The sequence below is a fragment of the Ptychodera flava genome (genome assembly GCF_041260155.1).
Source record: "Ptychodera flava strain L36383 chromosome 23 unlocalized genomic scaffold, AS_Pfla_20210202 Scaffold_23__1_contigs__length_28996876_pilon, whole genome shotgun sequence".
NCBI lineage: Eukaryota > Metazoa > Hemichordata > Enteropneusta > Ptychoderidae > Ptychodera > Ptychodera flava.
Window position 1 is genome coordinate 5,530,408 of NW_027248277.1, and position 23,743 is coordinate 5,554,150.

Below are 23,743 nucleotides of genomic sequence, written 5' to 3' on the forward strand. Positions count from 1 at the left end.
TATGTATGCATGCAATTATACATATCTAAAAACATTTAAACATCCGTCTGTTATCATTTCAATAATTGCATGGATAGATGGATGGATAAACACAGATCGTGCAAGGCACCAGATAGTACGCAGTGACCAAGACACAAACACACGGCTATTTACAGAGCAACAAATATAACGGTGTCAGTCTGAACCGCCCTGACGTAAAGAAGATTTCTAAAATAGTTCAGAGACAGCGGGAAATGAAACTTTCACTTTTACATAGCGTCAGTTGACCTGCATTGTTGTAGGCTGAACTGAAGGGGAGAACTTTGTATTTATAAAGTTATCAACTATGCCTAATTTTGTACCAACAGAAACTTCACTAAATTTTTCATATTCGACAATTAAGGAAATAGTAACTGTTGTAGCTTTTCAGCGTTTTCATTCAAGAACACGTGTATCTTTTCCTGCCAAAATCTCCTGTGTAATATTGAAATATTCAACCGCCAGTACCGGTAACTTTTGGCGATTTTTTTCACAATTTCTTCTTTTTAATGTTAACTTCACCGTCTTGTTCTATTCCTCAAAGCATGTTGAATGAAATACACAGTATTCAGCTTATCAACTCAGCCTGTACATGTTTATACTGCATAGTTATTGTTGACAAGTGAATTCTGGTCCGGACTAGAATTCAAATGTAAACAATAACAATGCATTCTACACGTACTGTGCCGGCTTCTAAATATAGTTTGTGTTTCAACATGCTAAATTGTTGTGTAGAACAAAGAGTGCAATAGATAGAGAGAATAAAAGTTGTGAAAAAATCATCAACAGTCATAGATACTGGTCTTTTTATTATACATAGCCTTCTCATCGAAATCATACGTCACATGCATAGCAAGTTATTGCTGACAAATGTTGTCATTTCCTAACAAACAATTAGTTGTCAATAATAACATTAGTTAGTAAACAAACACATGATGTATTCTGAAGCTAAACACTCCACTTGTCGACTGATTTGGGAAGTAGAAGGCGTTTTTCACAAACAACCACTTTACTGGAAACTATGTCAAACATCACGGCTACTGGTCCTTCAGGAGTATCAGAGCGATCTTAAGTCTGCATTTTACCACAGTGAAAGAAAAACAAAAGATTCAGTTTTGGTTCAGTCAGAGAAAGCGGGGTCATGAGCCGGGCTCTCATTTCAGATAGGTACGTGCTCTATCAGGGACAGTTCCAACACCAGACAAGTGTTCTGATACCGACCGTTTGGCCTGACACAACCATCCACCGATGGTGGTAGACGCACAAACCGCCTGAAGACGCTTTTGTGAACATCTCTACTCACAAGACTATTTTCGCCCCACTAGATTTCATGATCATCTAACCCCCCCCCCCCTCCTTCCGCGTCCGAGTCGCCGCCTGCCACAATTGTGTGACGTGTGCCCGCTGACGCAGCCCATTGCCATCGTCTTTGTGTCAAAACTTGCCGACTGGCCTTGGTGGTTGCAGGGTCTGCTTTTCATACTACATGTGCCACAAATGTCTAACACTTCAAATGATCTCACAACTGCACAATCTACCGTCGTAACGAACAAAAAAACTTCTCAGAAAGATAAGGGAAAAATTCGACCATGCCAGCAATGTTAACAGCATCACAGTTAGTTTTGCATGTCCAAACAGGGAAAGCCGAACTCAATAAGTGTTAGCTTGGCGCTATGTTACTCTTGGGAAGGTTAGAATTGGTTTAAATCTGTCATCTTGACTGGCATTTTGTATTAATTTCTGTTGTTGTTTACGTTCACACGCAAGGTTGTCGTCAAGTCCCCGTTAACGCGGCTGAGACAAGCTGCGTTCCCATTGGCCCGGATTGAGAGGTATGCAAATTTGGTCGGCGGAGTAATTTTGCGTCTAGTCCGTCTCGTCGGCCTGGGGACTCTGGTTGCATGGTATGAAAGGTTTTACCGAATTATGAAATGGACAACATCATTGCAAAGTGCAAGTACGGCTGTTAGACACGCTGTGTTCTATCAATTGATGTATTCCTATTTTGGCAAATTACTGATCGTCTTGAGCGGTGTTATCGGGGTTCAATAGGGTTATCTGACGATCAAAGCATACCTGATAAAGCACCATCGTCTTCAGAGATCGGAAACATAGCGCCAAACTTCAGATTTGGGCCGTTTTCTGTCGTCTGCTGACTTCCAAGTAAAATTATGTAAGCTGGGGCGCACTCCCTCGCCACGTCGATTCAGACGCTCCAGCGGAAATAAGAGACAAGCCAGCAATAACTGGTCTGTAGTTCAAAGTGGCGTTTGCATTTTGTGTCTTTTCTCATAAAAAACAAAAAAAGACATGCACATATCCCCATTTTCTTTTTGTCTATCTTAATTACTCCTTGGAGTTCCGCTGATTTATTCGGCAATGGACGACCTTTCCAAGAGACGCGGAACGTCAGAATGACACCAAACTTATCAAAGTGACTGAGAATTTGCTGCCAGCCAAGAGTCGTCGCATAAATCTTCAAGAATCGGTCCTATTCTAGCTCTTGTTTCGGCCTATCGCTAATGTTTCTGTGTCTAGATTTAGCTGACTGGGGCTGCATATTACGCCGCGTTTTTTGACGTTTTTATGTACTTACCGAAGGCCAGTCGTAAATCTCTCCAATGGCTGTATTGCAACAGTCAGGCAGCCCCTACAGCGCTTAGTTATTTGGCCTCCAAACTTGACTCCACCAATGCGCGCACATTTTCTTACAGTCGTTGCTCTTTGTACCAACATTTAACCTACGATAATGGGTTTTGTTTTGGCCAAAAAATATTCTTCTCAACGTTTCTCAGAACAAGTTGGAATGACTGTCTTCCGAAATACAAAACTGGCGTTGTCAAAACGTTGAAACGGTTACCCGATTTCATACGCAGACTTTTCTCATCTTCGTTGCGAACATTTTTTTTTAAAAAAGGCGGGAAAAGATCATCGAGGTTATTAATTTCAGCCAGAATGTTGGCACAGACTAACACGAAAATTTAAAATATCGTTTGACGAAAATCGCAGATTTTTTCCTTTTAGATATCATAACTAGTGCCCTCTTGTTTTATCTGTGTTATGGGACTTAGTACTATACAGGCAATGAACGCGCCAGAAACAAATATGCACAAAAACAAATATAGCAGAGAACACGAAAAGTTTGAAAATCCCAACGTGTATTGAAGGAATCTGGCTTAAGACTTCGCACTGTAGTCCAATAAATGAAAACCAAACAAAGTGCATTCATGTGCGACACGCAGCAGAGCGGGTCTTTGAGAACTTGCCGCGGTTCCATAAATGCGAGATGTGATCATTCGACGCGCCTGAGACGCACAAATTCGAGGAATGAAAACGTATTCCATTCAAGTTCGGCCCCTCACTCTGACCGGCCGGGTACATAAAAAAGTTAATAGGGGTATTACGATTTCTTAACTGCCGCAAAACGATGTATTTCCACGCCTATATTTTGTAACATTTAATTTAACGGTAGCTCTCATCTCTTTACGTACATTCGCGACCTCATAACTGTCAATTTTTGCTAACTACTGTTGCTCTTAGCTTAGACACTACTAAGTTTGGGCGCGAACGAACATACCGGTGGCCAAGCACGTTTTTGTGCTTTAGCTGACTTTTTTGCCAAAGAGGTGAACACTTTTAGTTTTCGGAGCCCCGAATCTGAGAGGACATGCTTCTGTCATCTGAACAACATGGGCCAAGTTGTTATAGTCAAAATGACACAGTAATTTTGCATTTGCGCTCCGAACGACATTTTTAAAACGTCGTCCGCATTTCCCAGGGTAGCATACGGGGACTTTACATCAGTTTTGGGTCACTTGCAAAGTTTTAAAAATAGCAAATTTCGTCAACAAAATCACACGACAAACGGTTGTATTTCATCTGACTCTTTGTGACATTTACAGCCTGTAGTCTGACAGACAGTTCCTGTCAGAGTTTTGACAGTTGTGTAAATTTTTCGGCGGGATTAGCGACCAGTGTTGAAAACATTTGACACTTGGCCTTAAATCAGACGCGGTATATGCGTTTGACCCCGATAAAATCCGTCCTATTGTGTTTTTCAGATGGGGTTTCGTAAAACGTGGCATCTGTCTGTCGTTTCTGTCTGTCTGGGACGGGTCATCTCTTTTTACAAATCGGAAGATAGCTCCACCGTCCACAAAGTCTCGTAAATCAGCGTACCAGACTCCCAGCTAGTGCATGTGTGTTCTTTAAGGCTTCTGGGCCGCACGACGGGCCCGCTGTTCCCTCCAGGGTCCCTAAATCATCATGTATCGATGGTCGCAAACTCGGCTCGTAAACATCACGATCAAGTTTTTCACTTGAGGACGGTCCCGACCGATCCGTTATTTCCTGTTAATTAATGACGAATTGCTACCTGGGTCGTGTTCTAATCCGACATAAGCCGGAATCGTTGACTCCGTCCGGAAAAAGTAGTCGTTCGTCGGAAATTTTGAGTAGTTCGCATTTTAGTAGACCTGTGGTCTGGGATTTGTTGACGATGCTGCTTACATACTTATAGTTACATTTTAGTGCGTGCTATCGAAAATGAGGGCTATAAAATCAAGCATAATTGTGATATTATCAGAAAGGAGGGGGGGGACTTTGCCTCAAGGAGTTCGTAAAGGGACAGTATCCTCAACTTTGGATGATTTTCACTTTGTTTTGTATGTCAACTACAATTTCGTGCTAGCTGCTCCTCAAAGCACGTTGACACATCTATTAAAGTTAACCTGTAAACATAGCGTCTGTACGTGTAAAATGCACTGTATTGTTTACACATGAATTCTAGTACGGACCAGAATTCACTTTCAGCAATAACGATGCAGTCAATTGTATAGTCTGAGTTGACAAGTTGAATACTGTTTATCTCAACATGCTTTGGGGAGTAGAACAAGAAACTGTGATTTACATTTTAAAACAATTAATAGTGAAAAATATCATAAGTTGCATCTGCAGGCCCTCTAAGAGGTTTGTTGATATTCGCAATAGATTGACTTGGAATGGGCGTGAGTCAGCAAAAATTCAGATGATGATATAGAAGGGCGCAAAACACATAAAATAGTGTAGAACCTGTAACAACAACAACAAAACAATTGCCATCAGGCAGCACACTGAGTTGAAAGCCCGGCCGAGCAAGGGAAAGCCAGTACCCCTCGACATAGGTCACGTGACTGGCACAAAACCTCCACCTACCCGGCAGTACACATCAGGCTAGAGAGATGCAAGACAACAACATCGATCCCGTCAGACAAGTTTTAACGATGGTGTCCGTGTCTGGACTAAAATAAAGCATCAATGCGTACGTGTACGACCGAACGATTGCCCGATGGCAAAGCCGGAGCTGCGCAAGGGGTTAAAATGATGGAAATATAGACTAGTAACTTCATCACACTGACCCTTTACACACTGATAAAGTTCAAAGAAAGGTCCTCCCGCCGAAATGTCAGGTGCGACATTTCCATGGTTACGGAAACAAATATCTGAGAGGTCTGCTCCAGCTTAACAAACTTTGTAATCGCCACTAAGAATACGAGTCAACGATTTGCCTTGAGCGTCATATACTTTGCCTCGATTTCACCGATGAAAAGAATGACAGTTATTAAAATGATGTATTTTCGTTTAACAATGCATATTCTCTGAACGCTTGTCAGGAAGCTATTTATAACTTTTTCACTCCACGTTTGCTCCATTGCTCGTGGACAATGGCAGGAGTTGTTTTACTGGCTTTGTAAGGCTTATTTATGACATTTTGGATCAAGTCAACCGCCTTATCTTTGGCATGGAAGTGCAGCCGAAGAGGCGACCGGACCAATGTCGTAACTATGGTGACAATAGGATTTCTTTGTAAATTTTTAACATTGAGTTGTTCTTTTTTGTTGTTGGCCTGACCAAAGGTAAGCTACAGAGCAATTGAACTTGGATCTCAGCAAGCAATATTGTATCTATAAGTTTTGTCCAGTATTTAAACTAACAGATGCATTCGAAGTTTCTCGTGGGTTTCCGGACAAAGCCCTGTGTGACGTCATTTTCACCTTCTCGTTGCATGTAGCACTATATAGATTGATCATCTATTGATATGTAAAACAGCAGTCGAATATGCTCCAAGTGTATCGTGTGTGTTGAAAAAGTGCATGGCGCGAAAAAAATGTAAGTTGTCGGCAGACGACAACTTGACCCTTACGAAAATAGAAGCCCGCTTGACTGAAATGTTTGTATCTTTGAACCAAGGGAGGTGGATTTGTTACACAAAGTGGTTTAAGTTCTGTAAACGTGGTCGGTCATCTGGCCATGTGAGTTCTCTTTCCCCAAAGTCTAATCAATGAGTAGGCTGTGAGAGCTTGAAGTTTACATGGTTGTTTCCTGTGATCTATGTCGATACAGGACAAAGTATAGACCACGTGTGGGAGCAAGCGACGGGAAAATGTTGCGTGTGTGCCAGTGTGAGCTTTGGACCGTTGAATTATCGCTCCTTATCGCTGCTTTCTATCGGCGATTTTACTGCCTGCGCACGTTGCTTGCTATCGGGCAGGGACTGATTTCAGTCGACAGTCCTCTCTCTGATACGCGCCAAATTCCAGAGATACCTTCGCAAGGGGGAGAGATTGAGTCACGCGGCCTCGATGAGGCGACGAGGGTCCTGATCACCGGTAGTGGTCGAACTTTTTACCCGAAGTAGCGATAAAATGTTCGCTGTTTCTGACACGTCAATAGTCACCGGTCAACCTCCGCTTACGCTCGTCGCGAGCAAATGCCACAACATACATAAAATTGGCAGGCACTAAAGATCTTTTTCAATTATGCCAACAATGGAGCACCTATTGTACAAAACATAAGCTTAGCTTTCTTAGATTAAATAGAAAACTCTCATCTGTGCCACTCGATACAGACGATTCTTACACAAAAGTCTTGAGATTACAGGAAAAAAAGCCAAGACAGTCGAGAGAAAAAACAACAACAACAAAACCATAAACGAAATTTGTATTCACTATTTTAGAACAGCTAGAAATGTAAAGCACTGACCCTATACTATTACAACGCCCTATTGAATTATGAACAAGTGATCGATATCCATTATGTATGTATGTATGTATGTATGTATGTATGTATGTATGTATGTATGTATGTATGTATGTATCTATGTATGTATCTATGTATGTATATATGTGTGTGAAGTTATCTGTCTCTCTATCTGCCCATACTCTTTTTGGTGACATTATTGCGAACATAACCAAGTCTTTCCGGGTACGTCGACATTCTACAGCAACAGGCATCGAGTTCACGGTGTATTGTAATGACATGTCGGTCGGTGTTAAGCTGTGGATGAGACCGATTGTTGCGGCTATCGTTCTCCAGGGAGAGGAAGGGACGGGACTGACATTCGACTATAGACTCTAATCCTCACCGCTGAGACCTGGTTTGCTGAGAGAAGCGTTCTCTTGCAAGCGAAAATAACCATGGCTGCAGTTAACAGAAACCCTGCACAATGTGATTTCACTGAATGTTTAAAACTTTGTATGTATAAACTGAAATTTCCACAGAGGTGAAAATAAAATGTTTAGTTTCGTACAGTCGGTTTCAAATTATCTGACCACAGAACAATACAGGGATGTTAAAAGATAGAAATGAAACCTCAGGTTCAAAATTAAATCAAAGTGGCATTAGAAATACGTGATCCGAAAAGGTAGGACTATTTTTAAGAAGCAGATATAGAATATTGCAAAGCAAATACACGGTAGTCCCATGGATTGACGCGAAGTCTGCATCGTGCTTCCTCGGCCACTCGGCGCGGGCAATTTTATGTTCTCCTCAACAATTCACTTTTTACGTTCGGAGATAATGAAATGTACTTAGGTATAATCAAGAGCCATAAATTCACATGTCCATTTCACGTATTATGTCTGTTTCAATACGGAAGGAGCGCGTTTTTCTCCCTGGCTTGATACATTGCAAAGGCCCAGTGGCCTGCCAACGGTACTTATTGCTTGGAGGAGAGTTCAATATAATTTACCAACTGCTTCAATAAATTCTTACTGGACCATGCTGTAATTGTGGTTTCTGCTCTCCCGGTTTAGATCTATACCATTTATGGAGTGCACACCATCTTGCAAGTGTATATATATATATATATATATATATATATATATATATATATATATATATTACAAAGACACGTAGCAACCAATGATGAAAAGTTAACATTTCATTTTAATATGTCATTTTTCTCGGCACAACATTCAACGAAAGTGTTTTTATTTTCTCAAACGTTGTTCCAAGGGAAGTATAGTAGCGACTCTTGTAATATTGTTCGGCGTTCAACATTGTGGCCCCGAAACCTGGCGGACAGGTGTTCTGATGGACGGGACCTGCGTTCCTCCCCGACCACAGAAGACAGGTGCTCATGTCGGTGAGATTGAACTTGAAGAAAATTGTCACGGACTCGGTCGCTAGTCTCACACTGAGGACAATTTTTTTAACATCGAAATATTGGGTTTTCCGAAATGTAATATTTAAGGCGGTACATTTACACTCCAATATCGTTCAGGAGCAGTTGGTAAACATGACAAAAGTAACGAAAGACAAAAAAGAATAAAACTGCCACCTTTCTAATTGATACAACATAAATGTGATTAAAGTGTTAAAATCCTTCAGAACGACAAACTATGCTGCGTAGAATCTGCTTCCCACATTACGGCCATGCGTAATTTATTAATTGTTTCGCTCCAATAAGGTCGAGAAATGTCCATCCATCAAGACTCTTGCCTCAATGTCTCATACATACATTTTTCCACGAAAATCGTCCAATCAAATCTGTCCCAGTGTGCCTCTTTACTAATGGTGCTTGCGAGTCTCTGAACTTGGCTTTCGAGTTTTCAGTTGATCTTCCTTGCTGGGCTGTTTAAGTCTAGGTTATAGCAGACACTTTTTACATAACAACCTGCACAGCGCGGCTCGCCCTTATAAAGTTTCACGATTCTCGACTCTGTAGGTTTTTTCCAACCAAAGTCCAAAATCTTCCAAACTATATGTCCGTTCCTTCCTCTCGCGATCTCAAATTTCCTGAAATCGTTCGGTTGACTCAACAGACAGAAGACAAGCCTGCCATTTGATCAACATGAGTTTAAGTTTTTAGTTCTGTTCGATATATTTATAAAAATAAAATGGCTTTTTTTCTCTCTCAGTCTTGTACCGGTTTTTTGTCTTTCGTATCCTCGATTGATTTTGTCTGTTCATTAACTTCATTTGTTATCCCATCTCTACTGGTAGTGTCGTTGTTGTTGTCGCTGTCATCTTTTTTACTCTCTTTTTTGTACTTCATCCTCCTGTTTTGGAACCAGATTTTGATCTGCCGCTCTGTGAGACCAAGCAGGTGGGAAAGTTCAATTCTGCGCCTGCGTGTGAGGTAGCGGTTGTAGTGGAACTCTTTTTCCAATTCTAGGGTCTGATATCGGGTGTACGTTTGTCGGCACCGTTTCTTCGGAACCTCAGGCATACCTGATATTGGAAAAAAAGAATTTAGCATTCAATAAATACATATAAGTGATAACACGTGTACGTTTTAATCTCTCTCTCTCTCTCTCTCTCTCTCTCTCTCTCTCTCTCTCTCTCTCTCTCTCTCATACTCATGTTTGCTTGATCTATGAACTATAGTCTAATCTTACATTCCACCGAGCGGTAAAACATTTTTAAGGTTTGTACTTGCTACATTCAAACAGAGCAGAGCAGCAGAGCCAATATTTACAGAACATTAGAGTCCAGGATATTTAAAAATTACTACTGTTGTGTTGGCCACTGTCCAGTAATGTCTGTGTTCATTTTTGCAAAAGTTAGGTCATTGTCGGTTCAGTCGAATAGACACTTTTATTTTCTACTGTTGAAAACGATCGGTAACATCAGAATTACTCCAGACGACAATTTGTGTGCATACCAAAACTTTGCTGTCTAATTTTATCAGACCTGAAACTTGCTCCACACAGCTGAAAATTTTGATGTCATTTTTGCGGCACGCCTGGACAGAAAATCAAACAAATTTCTCGTAACGGCTCTAGAAACTCTTTCGTTGCGGTTAAAATATTGATTTCACTCGAGAGAGTTTATTTAAAGATACAGCCAAAGTCAAGATTTGTGTCGGGAAACCTATCTCAAATTGACAGTCGTGATTTCGATGCCCATACGTTCTGTGAAAAAAACATTTACTCTTTCGGTTCCACATCTGTATTCCGTCACATGGTGATAAAAGAGCTAGGCAAAGAATATTACTTTACAATATTACTGAGGAAATGTTGCCCATCCGGCAACAAGTCATGATGGAGTCAAGATAATCCATCAACGGAAACATACACTCTACGAGCCATACTACATCCATAAATATACAAACACGTTCTGCCATAATGTCAAAATAAAATTTCTCAAAACTAGCTTTATTTTGACAGGTTTCTAAACAATTTTGGACAGGACTTATTTTATCGTACCGTGGCCGGACTAATTTGTGACGTAAAGTTGAAAATGTAACCAAAATTTTCTCATTTTGTAGGAAATGTTAGCGACAGACGTGACTGGTGGACACGGCCGGTCGGGCCGCAGCTGATCACTGTGATCAGCTACTGGTACCGGCGCGAGCATGCAAAGGTTACTCATTACATGTAGAACAGGACGGCGGGCTAACCATCTCGGCGTTAACTCAAAACCAATAAATAGCAACTTGTTAAAAGAGTTTCAGCTAGGCATGTCAAAAGTACCTCAATCAGTCCATTTTGACGAAAACCTGAAATTCACAAATGTGTCTATACTAACACAAAATCCATAAACTTCTTTAGTGAGGACTGATGTTTGTAAAATATCCTGGAACAGAATCACAAGGTAAAAAAAGAATTTGTTTTTTTCTTGCTGAATTCTTAGCTGACGATTATTTTCCAAACAGAGTAACTATAGGATAGTAACGACCTGTGCAAAGTCCCGTATTCAGCATTGTTCTAAGCTAAACTGTTTCATGATTATTGCCGATTTAATCAGCTCAGTTAGGGCTGGCATTAATTTTACGACTCATGCCATCTATAAGTGTACAGCCAAAATTTTATTGCAGGAGGGTGGGCACCAGACGACACTAGTTTTGATATGTTTCTCGACGCTTCAGGCGATGTTTTTGTGAAACGACATTGTACTGGTTTGTCGTAATTCCGTGTACGGCCATTCAGTGGTCTAATGAGCGAATCACCATGAAGGCTAGAATGAGGCACTATCTACTAAACTTCTCTCTTTAAACGCAGCCCCTAACAAGGCACAAATTTAATTCATTAGCATCTAATTCAAGCAACCCTGCCACTTTCTGCCGGTGGCTGAAATCCCACACAACACAGGCTAACTAGATACTCTTGAACTTGGAGTAGACTTGCTCAGTACTACAAGCAAGGATCCTGTGAACTCTCGCAAACTATCACTTAATCGGCACGAGCAGCTGACACAGTGAAAGGGTAAGCCGAGCGAACATTAAGAGAGACGTAATTACTATTGCGTGTCACCGACCCGTCACCCTATGACAAATTTCAAAGCCTTGTAAATGAAAGCGCGATTTTTAATCCGGTGGTTCGATTACCGTCTGACTAGGGCGGTTCTTTTCTCCAAATCAAAACCTATACCGGTACACAACTCCCCTGACAGACGGAAAAATACAAATTAACATTTCGATGGTGCCAAAACAAATGCAATGTTGTGCGCTTGAGTTCGCCGCCATTATAGAATTTCTTCTCCTATTGTTGTGTGTGTCAGGGGTTATATAGTATGCTTGTCGCTTTCTGACCCCAGAACGCTACTTTATGGAGCAATAAAAGGCACGGAAGAAGGCAACGATACAAAGCACTACTAGCGGAGGTAATGATGTTTACAAACTATTGTGAGCGCAGACGACACTTTTTCCCCGCCTTCAAAATAATTTTAAGATTCATGCAAAATTTTTGGATGAAGATTGAAAAGAAGAGTAAAATTCATTTGTTCGGTTCCGTAAACTCTGATAGGAAAGGCATATTCCTAAATTAATTTGCCGGTTCTTAGGGGGTTCTCGGAATAATGACATGAGGAGAGAAACTAGACTGATGACACGAAAAGAAAGTTTTGACCGTACCTGCCGCGTTAACCCATGGATATAGTGTTGTTGGATTCTGGACTTGAGGGACACCCTCTGGACTCGATAGTGGATTGCAGTGATCTTTCAGTGTGTCGAAGTCAGCGGCGTGCGCGCTCCATGCTGTTGAATACCCTTGCAAACGCGTGTCCCAGCTTGATATCGGTGTCGGATTCTGACCCAGAGCGCCATAGTTCACCACTCCAGCGGCGCTGACGGAGTCGTACCCGGCCGGGTTGCCGACCGAGCCGCAGTAGCCCTGTGGACTGGTGGAGCTCGGTGGGTACGCCGACGACGTTGGATAGCCGTTCCTGCTGACCGGCACGGTACGCTTGCCGGTACTGTAGGCACATGACGGTAGCTCAAAACCGCTCGGATACAGGCTCTCGCCTGGCTGATACTTAGCAAATAAAGAATTAACGAAATACGAACTCATCGTAAAGTTGGTGTGTGATTTGTGATCGGGACTGGCGTTTACTGCTTCTTTGATATATAGAGCTTAGTGAATCCACTACCGACTTCGTCCAATGCAATCCGGAATACTTGCTCTACTCTTTGGACCAATCAGCTGACAGAACTACCCGACGTTGCGGGGGGTCTGAATTTTGTATTAATCAGATGAGAGGCATGTCTTGTTGACTTTCCTTATGGAGCGAGGTCAGAGGTTAATCGCTTCAGATTTTTGTCGCCGCTATCTCCTGGATACTTTTGAAATACCTTTTACACTATTTTGACACTAACGTGGGGTACAGAATCTTGTGGTTTGAACGGCTAAATCCGTGGAGGATGGGGAAAGGGCCGAAGTTACTTTCCCTTATGTCCGGGAGACCTGCTCTGCTTTACTGCAGCACAATAAGGCGCCTCATAAAACAGACACCATTGAATTGAATATGAGTCTAAATGATGTAAGTTGTCAAGGCGGTCTTTATTACGCCACTAAAACAAGTCGGCGATCAAGAACACGGGTACTTGTGAACTCGTAAACAACAGTCACAAATGTGCCAAACGGCGCGTTGCGGCGGGCAATAAAATCGCACCCGCATATACCAACATCAACTACGGAGGTTAGGCTCGCACCGTCGCTCGTACCTGCATATTGTGACAAATTGTGACAGACCGAACAATTTCGGGCAAACAGGGAAGAAAAATAGCAGTTGGATTGAAAATCCTTGCAGAGTGGTCGGTGCAATCGGCCATGGCGCCAAGTAATCAAATGCGCATTTGAGTCGCCGCTATAAAGAGTAGCTACGGGGAGCAATTGGTTCAGAAATGAACATTTGTCGATCACCGATTTCCAACTGTCGTCTGCGCGCTTTTCCCGCCAACCGACATCGCAAAGTAAAATTAAAAAAAAATATTGTGGTTGAAACCACACGGTCGTTCAGATAACAGCCGTACGGGGGAACAGGGAAAATTTACCTATACAGGCATCTACCATATCGTTTGCATAATCATAAAAAGGTCACATTTTACAGTGTGCTTGAGGCCAAATAAATGTAATACTCTGTGCGAAGTTTGTGGCGTGAATATTTGAATTATAGAGTCTGGATTCGTACAAAGAGTTGAAAGATGCACAATGTCTCGTGTTGCATAAAGTCGGATAAATATAGGTGAGAGAGAGAGAGAGAGAGAGAGAGAGAGAGAGAGAGAGAGAGAGAGAGAGAGAGAGAGAGAGAGACTTAATAATTATTTTTCCGTTCACACGGTATATGTTTCTCTTTATTGAAAACAGTTTCTTGATCTTTGTAGTCTCTACAGCCAGGTTTAACATTTCAATAATGATGTATATTGTTAACATAACATGTGTACATAGCGTCAGGTGTTACTGTGTTCGGGCAAATATTAAGAGCGTCCTGAAACGTCAATGCCAACCAGATTTAGAGAGGTTAGGCCTAGGAATTGATAAACTGGACGTTGCCAGCGATACTGCACTTAGAAGAGAAGAAACGATCGTTCGTTCAAGTTGTTGAAGACGATGGAAATCTGTTTCAAACAAAAGCGCTGTGTCTTTAATCATAGTAAATTAAATCACAATAGATTTTAGAGCCGGATACAACCACACGTTTGATTTCGATAAGTTCTTAATCAATAATCGATGTAATGGATTGTTAAATAATTCAACACATCCAGTTAAGTAGTAGATTCTAAACCAGAATGCAGGCGTCATTTCCTCTCTCTGGCAGTCTGTCTGACTCTCTCTCTCTCTCCCCCCCCTCTCTCTCTCTCTCTCTCTCTCTCTCTCTCTCTCTCTTCTCTCTCTCTCTCTCTCTCTCTCTCTCTCTCTCTCTCTCTCTCTCTCCAGATTTCCTCATAGGCTACTTACATATTACTTAATTAATTTGACAAAATTACAGACAAGAAACGGATACAAAACATCAGTTTGTGAAGACATGAGCATGCAACCTAAAATGGCTGTTTTGTCCTTTTATATTGACTTTCTTAAATCTTACCACAAGTTGTATGACGACATAACCGGTCGCGTAATTAAACAGATCACTGTCAACGACTTTGTCAGTTTCAATTCTTTTTTAGTCAACCAGCAATTATATATGGAAGCTTCCAAAAGTCGAAACTTGGGTTAGACAGATGAAGAAAAAGTAGCAAAATCTGCATCTGTTGTACTAGCTTCGTCTCTGCTCGCGTAAGTCTTCTGGTTGCCCCGGGCAACATGTCAACGTTTCTGTGAATTGATATTGCCAACTGGACGTATTAGATTCGCTATATTTCAATCAACTTTCGTGATGGGGACGAGGCTACGCTCGCGGCTTGTTTTTTTTTCCTTCTAAAATTAGCCGTGTAATCAAAACAAAGAGAAATCGGCTTGCGTGCTAACTGGAGCGAGTCGTAGAACATTGATGCGGAGTACTGCCATGCATGATCGGCTGGTCGGTACGGGGAACCCCGACGGCGACGCAGTTGAGCAGAAAGTTTGGATACTATGCCCTAGATGGGGAGTAAACCGGCAAGGTAGTCCTGCCTGGGGTGCCACGGATCAATGCGCGTAAATCACTGTAATTGTAGGCTGAAAAATATGGCAGAAAAATCATTTCAGCAGAAATTGGCCGTAGCAGAAGAAAAGAAAGTGTAGATTTAGGACACGCGGCTATGAGAACTGTCGAGCCATGCGCATTGCCCAAAAGTCATAATATTTCTCATCGTAGTCAGACTTCTTGCCCTGAAGTCTCTTAATGTGCCTGTTCAGAACGATGCCGCTAACGTTTTTTAGTATTTGACAGTAATCGTGTATCACATGACTTTTGAAGGCGCACCTAGCCATCAAACTTGACACGTTGGGTTCTGTGCTGCAGATCGGATTCGGAGCAACCAGTGGTGCGTCAGAGGCTACAGCCATGGCTGTCCCGCGCTCGGGCTTCCAAAATGCTTTAAGGAGTAGAACGAGAAGTTGTGTTTGACATTCAAACAAATAAATTGAAAAAAATCATCGAACGTTTCAATACGCTGCTGCCCTTCAGAGCTCTATTGTCTTCAACTTCAGTTATCCAATTTTCATTATTATTATTTTGTTTGTAAATTGGATGCCATGCGCTCTAAACAAATGACGTAAAACGCCCGGCGGTCAACTGTCAAAGCACCCTTTGTATAGGAAACGTCCAATATTGTTGACAACTTAATTACTGTCCAGACTAGAATTCCTTTCTTAGTGAACTGTAACATTCATGTTGCACACAACGTGTTGTATTTGCAAAACTTAGACTCTGTATTTCAACATATCGGGAAAAGGGAGAAATTCATGCGTTTCCTGGAAAAGTTAGGATAGAAATATTATCGAAAGTAAAAGTTACTGTACCGGAAATTTTATTTTCTTGCGAACGAGGCTACTTGCTAATATTTCCTCGTTGTGGTTTAACTTTTCCCATGTCTGTGTGTCTATCTGCTTGCCGACTTGTCTGCCTTTATCTCTTAATCTCGTATCTTTCAAATTGCCAATGAGTTTGTTTTCTCTGTCTGTCTGTCTCTCTATCTGTCTCCGTCTGTCTCTGTCTCTGTTGCCCGGGCAACATTCTCTTTCCGTGTTGCGTATATTGTGTTCTGGTTTCCAGGACACGGAATGTTTTGAATCTTAAGGTTCCAAGACAAGAAAGTGACCTTTTTAAGCTAACAATTCTCTATTGGTTAATAAGCTCAGAACCCCTGTAAATTATATATTTTCGGAAAGCCTAGATATAGGGAAACATTTTAGTTACCATAGTGTCACCATTGTTTACATAACTATCACGTGATAGGTAATTTGCATAAACTTTCAAAAATCGGTTTTCCCTATGTTTTGTTTCAATGCTTTGAGGTATGTGGCTGAAATTTGTGTGAGTGCAAGCTGTCATAAGGATCTTTAAAAGTATGTCTCAGAATTTTTTTAAACCTTCTTAAACAATTTTTATGCCAGAAAAACTTCCAGAGTTGTGAATTTAACCCTAGTTGATTTCTTTAAAATTGTGCTCAAATAAAAACAAAGCAAGATTTAAAAAATCTGAGACATACGTTTAAAGAGCGTTGTGACAGCTTGCATTCCAGCAAGTTTGAGTCCGATATTTTGAAGTATTGAGACAAAACATAGGGAAACCGATTTTTGAAAGGTTATGCAAATTACCTGTCATGTGATAGTTATGTAGACAATAGTGACAGAGTGATTGCCAAAATCTTCCCCTATATTTAGGCTTTCAGAAATTGTATAATTAACGGGGGTTCTGAGCTTATTAACTACCAGAGAATTGTTAGATTAAAGAGGTCAATTTCTTGTCTTGGAACCTTAATCGACTAGCGAAATGCACAAGTCTAGGTAGTTGGTTGCTTGGTGCATCTTAAAACGTACCTCCAATAAGTTCCACTGTTTCTCGCGGTTACAATCCTCCCACTTTCGTTTTGGTCCACACATTATTTCTCTCTCTCTCTCTCTCTCTCTCTCTCTCTCTCTCTCTCTCTCTCTCTCTCTCTCTCTCTCTCTCTCTCTCTCTCTCATGTAGTAAGACATTTCCCCCTGTAACAAGACAGAAACTTGAATAATGACAAGAAATTGAATTTGACAGCAACGTTCACTGGAACCAGAAGTTTAGTTACCGGTCACGAAACACAAGCTGTGCACATTAAAATGTATTCGTCCGTGACTACCTGTCGACGATCAGAGTTGAGAGATCTTTCTGCACAACAGGTGTTATGTCACAGTCATATAGAATGTGTACATGTGTGTGCGCCATGCACCCATATTTTCAGAGATTAGAGCCACAGTAAGCCAAGAAAACGGTTCAAACACCCCGTTCCTCGCCGTATCCGATCTGAGCGACGGGTAATAAACTAACCTGACGGAAACCTCGGGGCGCCTTGGCACATAATTGACACATTCGCTCATCGTTGAAATTTCAGGGTCATAATTAACTTCTGCCTGGTCGTCCTTCTTCATATCGGTTGTTGTCACATGTTTTGTCCCGGAGCATTTGATGGACAGCACGGAATTCCATCTCTGTAAGACGCGACTAAACGTTTGTATACGTCTTTTGTTTTGTTTTGATTTGTTTGTGGGTAAGGGCGACGATGCGGGTGACAGTACACGACACAACAACTTGTCTTGTCTTAATTGAGGAGTAGTTGTTAGTACATCCTCATTATGCACTCATTCATCGCATTACAATTTATTAACGGCTTGCGTGTCATGTCAATTTTGTAAGCTGACTGTCCAAAACTCTTCAATGCGAAAAAGTGTGCCTAAAATCAACAATTTCGAACGATTGTGCCACAATGCGACCTCTCGAACCATTTCTTGCTTCCCACGAAGCAAACTGTTGGACCATTTGGCAAACATTTGCAAAATTCTAAATTTCTGCAAGTTTTGTGAACGACAGATTGATAGATCTGAGCGCGTTACAAATTACAATGGCGGCTGACCGGGCATCGGATTGACATCAATCTTCAATGACAAATTATCTCGGTAACTGGAGGCTGATTTAGAAAGTAAATTTTCACATAAATCCGATCAGTCAATCAACTCTTTCTCCCTTCCATCTCCATTTTATTCCCATTCTTTTATTCTGTGCTCCTAACAGACAAACGATCAGTCAACGGTCGCCTGTATATATCTTTCAACTCATCTGGCCCGCCATTCGTTCTGACGCACACCAATCGTTCTCTCGTAAATCAGATCTTCCGGTCACACTAGCCACCTTTCTGTGTCATTCAAGAGGTTTTACAAGTCTATTAGTTACTTTCTCTGTGACCCTTCTCTCATTACGTTTAATGTTGTCGTAGTTTTTGTTATTTGTTTATATCCAGTTGTGTTGGCAAACTGTTACTATCGCCCCTGCCCGATAAATTGTTTTGGCCGCTGACGACCCTCATTGTCTGTGACCTGGTTCACATTGTTTGTTTCGAAATAAATTATTCGAGAGACCTGTTGACTGTGCGCACTTACCAATATTATGTCGACTTCTCCGCTCAAGTACACACATTTTTATTCTTTTACAAACAATTAACAGTCCAAGTGCCTCGTCCAAACAGCTCTTGTTGCCAAGAGAGAGCCCGACTACAATAGAGTTCTGTCAGCGGCGTGGATGTTACTTTGATCATAGTTACTATTCATGTCATGCTGCCTCTCTCTCTCTCTCTCTCTCTCTCTCTCTCTCTCTCTCTCTCTCTCTCTCTCTCTCTCTGAATTAACATACTGACCCTATGATAGGTGCCAATATTTATTTCTTCAGCAGTCCGTCTTTGTGTCTATCTGTTTGTCTGTCTGTCTGTCTGTCTGTCTATCTATCTGTCTGTCTGTCAACATGCCAGCCCACTCCCCTTCCTGAAATATAACACATATGGGCCTGCGTCATGTATGACCTTGGCTTTGGACATTTCAGTCCGGAAAATTGTCTGACAATACGAGAAGTACATGACATCGAACTTACCGGGTTCGAAAAAACATAAATATGTCAGCGAAGTGGTCAGACTGAACAGTGTCCGAACTCTGGTCAAGATGTGTGTCGCACCGGAAACGGAACAGGTGTCACTCATCCCGGACAAGATATAGCAGTCTGTGTGTCTCTTCAACTTCAAATGTGAATGAACGATTTCCGCTGTGTATACTTTGCTTTTACATTGGGGAGGGAACTTTAAGCTGACACACCACTTTAAATGCTATGGACTACGTCAGTGGCGAAGCCTTGGTCCTTGAACTTGCATTTGCCGATATCCCAGGTCCATATTAAGACATATGAGAGAGAGAGAGAGAGAGAGAGAGAGAGAGAGAGAGAGAGAGAGAGAGAGAGAGAGAGAGAGAGAGAGAGAGAGCATAACTAGAAAGCTCTAATTTTATAGTTTGCTTGTTGATTAGTTACCAAGGGCAGTTCCTTTACTAAACATTATCGGTAAGCAATGATAAAAACAAATGTACCAGCGTCGGAAAAGAAAAACGGCGTTGTATTGAGATGTACACAAATACATATATTAGTGGTTCACCATCTTCGCTCTGTGGAGTATTTGAGTTCACGGTTATTTTCGCGGTATTTATGCGTGGAGGAAAATTGAGCACCGAGTCCAGTAGCCCAAGAATTTTGTGAGGGTAATTATCGGGGACGAGCATCTGTTCACATGGTCACTACATTAATCTAAGCATCGTATAATCGGACTACATGGCTTTTAAATGAATTTTGTTTCGTTTATAAGTCTCCGACAATGTGATGATGCACTTAATCCAATGCGAACATTCTGCACCCAATGTTAAAAGTGTAACGAAGTACGCAACTCATGTTTTACGACATTTTACGACAATTATCGTAAATCGCCGAGATATAAGACAGCTTTTACGGCATCATTGAATGGCGGAAGATGTATCTTTATAGCCTGTAAAATTACCACTTACTATAGTCAACATTTCCGAATAAACCTCACAACTACTTTAGATATAGCAGGTCCATTCAATTTGTGTCAGGGAAATCCCAACCATTGAAAAATATGGCGTACTTATTGCACACATAATACTACGCAGACGACACGGATTTCCCGCCCACTACCATCCTGTCAGATGTTCAGAGTATGAATCAAGAGAGAGAGAGAAATACACAAACCTCACGCGTTGCTGAGTGTTTTATCGCGATAATGACAGACAAATGTCTTTTAAAAGGTCAATCTTCTCTTATTACCATACCGTTTGCGATATTATGTTGTTTTAGTAAGTGTATATTTCCTGGAGTTGTGAGAGCAAGGCGTTGCCGATTCTACCCTTGACATGTGAAGAAGTTGACGTACATATCCACGTGCACCATATCTAAAAAAGAATTTTAAATGAAGTGGCGTGCTCGGAGAGAGAGAGAGAGAGAGAGAGAGAGAGAGAGAGAGAGAGAGAGAGAGAGAGAGAGAGAGAGAGAGAGAGAGAGAGAGAGAGAGAGAGAGAGAGAGAGAGCGAGAGAGAGAGAGCGCAATTGATGCTTTCACTGTGTAGTTGACTCAGTCTTATAAAATTCAACTTTTAACATGCGAATGAAGGAAAACATCAAGTATAAGAAACTGAAGAAAAAACTTACGATATAATCGCCCGATGAACTTGTATCACTGTGTCCCATGCCACCGGTGTCCAATACGATTTATTTATTTATTTATTTATTTATTTATTTATTTATTTATTTATTTATTTATTTATTTATCTATTTATTTATTTATTTATTTATTTCGTATTTGTTTATTAACAGCATGGGACGATCACAGTAGTTCAGTTCAGCCCATGGTTAGAGTAACTCTGGTTAGCCTGAATTTAGCTCTTCTATCATTTTGTTATTACATAACAAAAAGTCGATAGGCATGTCAATTTCAACAGACAATATTATTATTATGAAGACTTTATCATAAAATCTACTTAAGACAAATCTGTCGTTTTGATTTACAGTTTCCCACTATCCCGCTATTTTGGAATATTTTGATTGACCATTTCCTAGCACTTACTTACGCTACAAGCAAAAAAGCGTTTTATTCAATTAAATATCATGTCTGTAAAGTTCAGTTTTGGCATTAAAGAGGGATTTCATCAAACATACTCTCTAAACAGCAAACAATGTCGTGATTTTGCGCGGATATATACATTTGTTTACTATTGAAAGGACAATAATAATAAACAATGCACTAACAAGTAAAAGGAATGATAAAATTTCTGCATTGAAAACAAACAGAAAATGAGTGTTCAAAGGTTTTTCCTTTCTAAAGTTGACAAAATTGACTTAGCATATTACAGAATATTTCATTATTGTAAAACTCTGAGTCGCCCAATTTTGCAAGTATAGCCAGTTATTCCCTCCATTCAATGATGAGAAAAAGCATAGACCACAGTCCCTCTACTATCCACAGAGGGACTGTGTATAGACCCTTGGTTTCTCGAGGTCTATGGAAAAAGCGGTTGAAAATGCGACTAATCCATATCACGCCTTGTCCACATGATGGAAGGTGGGGGGGGGGGGGGGGGTAATTCACACCTTTAAAATAGGCGTTTTAGAAACAGGTGTTGGAGGGACTATAAAAAAGTTTAGCAATTGCCCCGTTTACTTTTCTTACCTGTGAGATGTTGACTGCCTGCCGCAGCTAACATTTTGAGTCGACCACCGTAAGACGACTAAAACCACAAAAAAACATTACGAGCACAAATAATTGTATTATCGCATGAATTGTCTAATTATTGCCTAACCTCTGGAGCCAGCTCTGTACCTATCTGTCGTCAAAGGTGTCACCGCACTACTTTCGAACGGACCGCACGGTGAGTCCAGAAGTCGGTATGTAAACCCATATACCGACCGCCAATAAATGTTTCCCGCTCGTAAATTTCGAACAAAGCGTCTCGTACAGCAACTTCCACGGTTCATCAAAAACTTGCGTTACGGTATTAATAACATGGAAAAGTATGTTTAGCATTTTTGTGGTTAGGGCTATAAAAACCCTTCATACAATATCTCAGTTGACAACAGGTTTGTTAATTGCTTGTAATATTTCACGGCCACTTAATTATCTATGCAAGACGATAGATGAGAAATTTTGCGCGCCAAAACTCTGATTCGATATTTTCCTTTGTATGGTCATTTGTGGACAAGATGTGAGTCTTTTAGGCTTTCTGTCCCTATGTATAACCGACAGATCGCAAATTTCGCCGTATCGTTTCTTTTCTTTCCCGCTCAGACGACCGAGTTTAGAATTTACGTTCGCGCGGTCGGTGACAAGATTTCTTAATTGTTCTGTGAGAACCGTGGTCAATCAGGGTTTGACGCCTAATCGTTTTAAAGCTCGCTTGTTGCAGGGGCTACCCAACTCATTAATTCAGAAGCAATAGAATTTTTATCGCCTTCGGTCCGTTATGGGCTATTATTGCTGCTATCCACGTGTCTGCAACAAAGCCTTACCGTGAGATATTTTGCCCCGAGCCAAGTTCGGATCTCCTGAGCATCGGCGCTCTGACAAGACTCGGCCGTTGACAAATAGCCTTATTACCGCGTTCTTCCCTTCTGGATATTAATTTGGATATCGTTTTAAATCTGCCAGCTTTCCTTCGGTCATTATTTGGCCATTGTCGTAAATTTTGCACAGCAGCGCTTTGGCTCTTATCAGATACCTCAGCTTTTCGATCTCCTCCACGGGACAATTGTCATTGACAAATTTGGTCAAGCCATAGAGGTATATAGCACATAGATGGTCAGACTGAACCCTCGTCCCTCCCCACCGCTACTATCCCATGGTGCACCAGTGTCTACGATATTTTTTAAAACCAGTCTTCATTTACGAGGTCAGTTTCTATTTCCCCTTTTCCGTGCCAGTCTTAACATGAACGACAGAATCTTTCAAATCAAAACCCCAAATGTCATTGCAACATTTCCGACGCTAAAATAATTTATGATTATTGAAATTTACAGTAGGTTGACCACAGATTATCTGCCTAGACCAGGGCAATCGTGAGTCGACAGACTGCATAGTGATACTAGTATTTCATGACTATATTTTGACAAGATCACAGGGAAAATGGTGCTCTGACCAATCTTACCGCCAGCTTCTTCTTCTCGACTCGAAACCCAGCTCTAGTACCAACTTTGTGAAAGTTGAACTGTTCGTAGGATGTGGCTCTGCCTCAGCAACAGACACGCTGGCGCCCCACAGTATCGGCTGTCGATCGACTATTATATGATAGTATACCGACCAATGTGCATTTCTGACCCTTTGCGGTGAGGCGCGGAAACCGAATATCCACCGACCTAAATCATCGTTTATTGTCTTTGATCAGTAACGTCCCGTAAAAGGATCATCAGCTTCAACTGGTGATGATATTGTTTTCTCTATTTTGCTTCTACATTTTCGGATCACCACAATCCGTCCATGGTGGGACTGTGTACCCACCAAAGCTTGTTGAATTAGTATTCAGTTTATCAACTCAGCCTGTACATGTGTAAACTGCATTGTTGTTGACAAGTGAATTCCGGTCTGGACTAGAATTCAACTGCATGTAATGTTATACGCATCGTTGACAAGCTAAGTAATTGGTGTTTCAACATGCCTTGGGGAATAGAATAAGATTTACAAATGGCATTCGAAACAACAACAGTTAAAAAAGTTATCAAAAATTACAGCTTCTGGCCCTTTCAAAGTGGAAAT

The 23,743-nt window shown here is 41.2% G+C and overlaps 1 protein-coding gene and 1 long non-coding RNA gene across 3 annotated transcripts in view; one reads left to right on the top strand and one right to left on the bottom strand.

Annotated features, from left to right (window-relative positions):
* The window catches only part of LOC139124061 (uncharacterized), a 153,741-nt gene that overhangs the window by 110,770 nt on the left and 19,228 nt on the right, over positions 1-23,743 (top strand). The gene's annotated exons all lie outside the window — the stretch shown is intronic.
* Positions 8,204-12,677, bottom strand: LOC139124058 (homeobox protein Hox-A7-like). The gene is made up of 2 exons (XM_070690188.1): positions 12,134-12,677; positions 8,204-9,510 (listed from the first exon to the last, which is right to left on the bottom strand). Exons 1-2 carry the CDS (start codon positions 12,567-12,569, stop codon positions 9,194-9,196), a joined length of 753 nt encoding a protein of 250 aa, XP_070546289.1. The 5' UTR covers positions 12,570-12,677; the 3' UTR covers positions 8,204-9,193.